Consider the following 6,000-nt stretch of genomic DNA (forward strand, 5'->3'; position numbering starts at 1 on the left):
CGACGAGCCCCTCCGAGCCCCTCCGATCACTACAGCAGCCCCTCCGAGCCCCTCCGAGCCAGCGACTGGCAACACGCTTTAGGACCCGCCGTGACCACCGTAGACCCTCTCCATAACGTCAACACATAATAAACACTATAATAACCATATTATTTATAATAAATACTGTTATAATAACCATATTATTTATAATAAATACTGCTATAATAACCATATTATTTATAATAAATACTGTTATAATAACCATATTATTTATAATAAATACTGCTATAATAACCATATTATTTATAATAAATACTGTTATAATAACCATATTATTTATAATAAATACTGTTATAATAACCATGTTATTAATAATATATAATGTTATAATAACCATATTATTAATAATAATAGTAATAAACGCTATAATAACCATATTTTTAATAATAAATACTGTTATAATAACCATATTATTTATAATAAATACTGCTATAATAACCATATTATTTATAATAAATACTGCTATAATAACCATATTATTTATAATAAATACTGTTATAATAACCATATTATTTATACTAAATACTGCTATAATAACCATATTATTTATAATAAATACTGTTATAATAACCATATTATTTATAATAAATACTGCTATAATAACCATATTATTTATAATAAATACTGTTATAATAACCATATTATTTATAATAAATACTGTTATAATAACCATATTATTTATAATAAATACTGCTATAATAACCATATTATTTATACTAAATACTGCTATAATAACCATATTATTTATAATAAATACTGTTATAATAACCATATTATTTATAATAAATACTGTTATAATAACCATATTATTTATAATAAATACTGTTATAATAACCATATTATTTATAATAAATACTGTTATAATAACCATATTATTTATACTAAATACTGCTATAATAACCATATTATTTATAATAAATACTGTTATAATAACCATATTATTTATACTAAATACTGCTATAATAACCATATTATTTATAATAAATACTGTTATAATAACCATATTATTTATAATAAATACTGCTATAATAACCATATTATTTATAATAAATACTGTTATAATAACCATGTTATTAATAATAAATAATGTTATAATAACCATGTTATTAATAATATATAATGTTATAATAACCATATTATTAATAATAATAGTAATAAACGCTATAATAACCATATTTTTAATAATAAATACTGTTATAATAACCATATTATTTATAATAAATACTGTTATAATAATCATGTTATTAATAATAAATTATGTTATAATTACCATATTATTAATAAACACACTATAATAACCATATTATTAATAATAAATACAAATAAAATACTAAACAAATTATAATAGTAATAATAATAATAATAATAATAATAATAATAATCATAAACACCTTAAAAAAGAAAGAGTAAAATACATTTGATTTAAGAATTTTATTTTATTTTAATTTAATTTATTTTATTTAATTTAATTTTATTTAATTTATTATTTTATTTATTATTTTATTTATTATTTTATTTTATTTTATTTATTTTATCTTGTTTTATTTTTTATTTTATTTTATTTTATTTTACAGACTAAGGTAAACCACAGTAGATCCCGTTCTAATGTGTGCGTGTGGAACCTGCGTCTGAAAGGGGAGGATATTCCGTGTTGCACCAGTGTTATGTATGTTTCTTCCGGTCCTGTTGGGTAACCTGTGTGTGTGGTTCTCTGGTTCTCTGGTTCTCTGAGTGACAGCAGAGTTCTTCTTCTTTCAAGGTAATAGCATGTTAAATATGATTGTTATTGAATGTAACAACTGGTCGAGTTGATATAAATGTATCTAAACATGAACTTCCTGTCTGTTTGTCCTGATCACAGTTTAATAACCTTCCTCACATGATTACTAAAATAACTCCAGACCTCGTTTAAAAACTAAAGAAATGAAGATTGTTCTTGGTTTTTAGAAACGGACATTCATCCTACAACAGAACTGATGACATGTAGAGACTCTTCAGGGTTCGCTGGTGAATTCGGCTTAAATGTGATCCACAGAAACCTCATTAAAACCACCGTAATTATAATTATAGTGCCTCTCTACTGGCCGCCTCTGAGAGGGTGATTCATGTTATTAACTCACTTTAAACTAAAGAGTTGCTGCTTAGACTATTAATCAAATGCCGAATTGAAGAGTGACCTTTTCTAAGTTGGGTAAAGTATTTAATCATATTAAAACAGGTTTATTACATATGTTAGTAAGAAATGAAGCGTTAAAATGTTACTTTTTTTAATGGAGTTTGGTCAGTATAATATATTGGATGGGTTTATTGAACATAGAAAATAAGTTTTGAAAGTAGAGCTGCAACGGTTTATTGATTTATTGATTAGTTGATCAGAGTAATCAGTTTTGATAATTAATTAATCATTTAGGTCATTTTTCAAGCAAAAATAAGAAACATTTGATGGTTCCAGGTTCTTAAATGTGTTTGATAGACCACAATGAAGATTAACCAATAAAGAAAATAATAAAAATCAGTTTTTTCTAATGACATTAACCAGTGTTTGTATTTATATATATTATATTTGATGTGTAATTCCGTGTCTCAGAGCTGACTGCTGTTGTCCTCCGTCCAGGTGAGTTTGTCTCAGGTGTGGACTGACTGTCTTCAGGTACGAGCCATGCTGCTCCCCCTCCTGCTGCGTCCGTCCCTCTGCTGCCCTCAGGCCTCCGTGTTGTTATCGCGATGTGTCCGGACGCTCCGGTGCGACGCCTCGCGGACGCTGCTGCACTCCCAGGCTGAGCACTTCCTGCGACGGCGGCTCCCCCCGCGCCTCCACGCGCAGAGCCGAGGCGCCAAGAGCCGAGGCAGGAAGTCCAAGAGCCAGGAGGAGGAGTGGAAATCCCGGAACAAGACGGTGCTGACGTACATCGCCGCCGCCGGGGTGGGGATGATCGGTCTGTCGTACGCCTCGGTGCCGCTCTACAGGCTGTACTGCCAGGTGAGGAGACACTTCCTGTTTCCTGGTGGCGGCGTTAACCTCCACACTCCACTTCCTGTGTGACCTTCTTGTTTTTCTGTTCTAGGCGTCGGGGCTCGGCGGCGCGGCGGTGGCGGGCCACGACACAGAGCAGGTGGAGACGATGAAGCCGGTGAAGGAACGCGTCCTGAAGATCTCCTTCAACGCGGACACGCACGCCAGCCTGCAGTGGAACTTCAGACCGCAGCAGAGCGAGATCTATGTGAGAACGACTTCCTGTTTATTAACGATTTATTCACACACCTCCTTCCTCCCTCTGACAGCGGACCAGTTCTGGTTCTGACCCCTGCCGGTCTGGACCCAGGTCAGGTTCATCTCTAACGTGTGTGTGTGTGTGTGTGTGTGCATGCGTGCAGGTGGTTCCGGGTGAGACGGCGTTGGCTTTCTACAGAGCAAAGAACCCCACGAATAAACCCATCATCGGCATCTCCACCTACAACGTGGTGCCCTTCGACGCGGGCCAGTACTTCAACAAGATCCAGGTAGTCTGATCCTCCAGAGTCCAAATGACCACGTGACCCTGAACGCATCAGAACGATGACTATAATCTCTCTCCGCAGTGTTTCTGCTTCGAGGAGCAGCGTCTGAACCCTCACGAGGAGGTGGACATGCCCGTCTTCTTCTACATCGACCCGGAGTTCGACGAGGACCCCCGGATGGCCCGCGTGGACACCATCACCCTGTCCTACACCTTCTTCGAGGCCAAGGAGGGTCAGACGCTCCCGCTGCCCGGATACAGCTACAACTGATCCGTCTGCAGCCGGAGGATCCACCGAGTACTGGACCAGGACCCGGATTCTGGTTCAGAGTTCAGTCCGAAGCAAAATCACAATCCAAGACTCTCTGCTTTTATTCTGGAAATCTGACTTTTACACTGAAAATCCAAACAGGAAAAAGATCCACCAGAAGAGATTCAGGAAAATAAATTATTATTATTATTATTATTATTATCATTAATAATAATAATAATAATAATAATAATAATATTTACAGATTTTGAGAATTAAGTCAAAATATTTCAAGATAAGCAAGATTATAATATTTTTCAAAAGAAAACTCAAAGATTTTAATACGAGGTGAGAGCAGTCAGATAAGCACCTTATTATTATTATTATTATTATTATTATAATAATAATAATAATATTTAGAGATTTTTAGAATTAAGTCAAAATATTTCAAGAAAATGTTAAAATATTTTAAAGAAAAAAGTCAAAGATGATGGAGTATAATTTGAGGTGAGAGCAGACAGATGTTCACCAATAAGCATATTATTATTATTATTATTATTATTATTATTAGAGCTATATGATATTAAAATATAGTGAAACATGATGTAAGACTCGATAACTGGATGGATTTTGAAGCGATCAACATCATGTGAGAATAACAACATTTTGCTCATTTTATTCTGATTTTCTTGATAAGTTACTATTTTTTTCTAAATATAATATAATATATAATATTAGAGATTTATTTTCCTGATTCTCAGATTAAAGCAGATTTCAGTCATTGAAAAGTCCTGAATCCAGTTCTGAGTCAGAACCGGTGAGTTCCTCCGGAAGTCCGTCGGCTGATCTTTAAACTTTTCTAAGAAAAGAGGATCGGAACAGAAACTCAGAAACTCAGAAACTCAGAAACTCAGAAACTCAGAAACTCAGAAACTCAGAGGCTGAACTTTTCCTTCGTGTCGCTGAAAGACCTCCGACTGTTTGTTCGTGTTCTGACGCCTGAGAGACTGTGTGTATATAAATAAATGAGATAATAATTATTACAGCAGGTGATTGTTCACAAACCTGAAGATGAAATCAATAAATGATGACTGAATCTGGACTCAATGAGTCGACTTTAAAACCAGCTAAACAACACAAAGAGACAGAGATTCCACCCAAACCGGTAAGCTGTGAGACCTGATGATGTGCAGCGTAAGAGAACGACACATTTAGGTTGTTTTTTTTATTTTTACGAGCTCTGATTTCTAACTTCATGATGGAAAAATGTTGTTTTTCGTCATATATTTTTTGTTTCTCCAAAATATATTCATGAAAAAGGGCTCAAGTGGTTCAAACATCTTTCTCCTTCTTTCCTTCTTTTATTTTATTTTTATTCTAGTTATTTTATTTATATTTTTGGATCGTCTCACAGGTGTAACTGTTTTATTTCCTTTCAGCGTCGCATCAAAACACCTCAGTCCATTAGTTAAAAATAATGTTCACAAATATCATTTAGAAATAAGGTGACTCGTATTTTTGTCACCATTTTCATGAATTTATTTTGGAGAAACAAGCAGTTATTTATTGACTGAATAGTTTCTGAGCCTCGTGTTGGACACCAGGGGGCAGCAGAGGGATGAAACCTGGAGATCTAAATCAACTTAACTCATTACTATTACACAGTAATGAGTATAAAAAATAATATTGAGTTTAAGATGAAAAAATAATTTAAATTAACACATTTTGTTCCATTTCAAATACTAATTTAAGATCAGTATTTAATTTTTTTTTAAACTGTACATGTGAGATTATTTTGAAAATATGATTATGGCAACAGAGATGATCTGTTATGCTTTGCAGCGTCAGGACCGGGCTCTAGGTTGCCATAGCAACTTGGAGGATGGACCAATTAGAGGGAGGGCTCGACTCTCCTCCTCCTCCTCCTCTCCTCCTCATCGTCATCCTCATCCTCCTCTCATCCTCCTCTTCCTCCTCCTCTCCTCCTCTTCCTCTTCCTCCTCCTCCTCCCTCCATCCCCAATCCACGACACCACCGCCGCTGGAGCCTGGAGGCGGAGGGAGGAGGAGCAGGGAGGAGGAGAGAGAGAGAGAGGAGGAGGAGGAGGAGGAAGAGGAGGAGGAGGAGAGAGAGAGAGGAGGAGGAGGAGGAGGAGGAAGAGGAGGAGAGAGAGAGAGAGGAGGAGGAAGAGGAGGAGGAGGAGAGAGAGAG

At 35.0% G+C, this 6,000-nt stretch overlaps 1 protein-coding gene across 2 annotated transcripts in view; it reads left to right on the top strand.

Annotated features, from left to right (window-relative positions):
- Window positions 1-4,891, top strand: part of cox11 (cytochrome c oxidase assembly homolog 11 (yeast)) — a 173,257-nt gene extending 168,366 nt beyond the window's left edge. Inside the window, exons 2-6 of one of the 2 annotated variants that reach the window (XM_074620735.1) lie at window positions 1,747-1,801; window positions 2,657-3,022; window positions 3,108-3,263; window positions 3,418-3,543; window positions 3,622-4,891. In XM_074620735.1, coding sequence (XP_074476836.1) covers window positions 2,702-3,022; window positions 3,108-3,263; window positions 3,418-3,543; window positions 3,622-3,810 — 792 coding nt within the window. In that variant the 5' untranslated portion in view covers window positions 1,747-1,801; window positions 2,657-2,701 and the 3' untranslated portion in view covers window positions 3,811-4,891. Of the gene's footprint in view, window positions 1-1,636; window positions 1,802-2,656; window positions 3,023-3,107; window positions 3,264-3,417; window positions 3,544-3,621 lie in introns of those variants that run through there. The other variant, XM_074620734.1, reaches the window with a different exon arrangement.
- The last annotated feature ends 1,109 nt before the right edge of the window (window positions 4,892-6,000 follow it).

The sequence above is a fragment of the Sebastes fasciatus genome, chromosome 20 (assembly GCF_043250625.1).
Source record: "Sebastes fasciatus isolate fSebFas1 chromosome 20, fSebFas1.pri, whole genome shotgun sequence".
Taxonomy (NCBI): Eukaryota; Metazoa; Chordata; class Actinopteri; order Perciformes; family Sebastidae; genus Sebastes; species Sebastes fasciatus.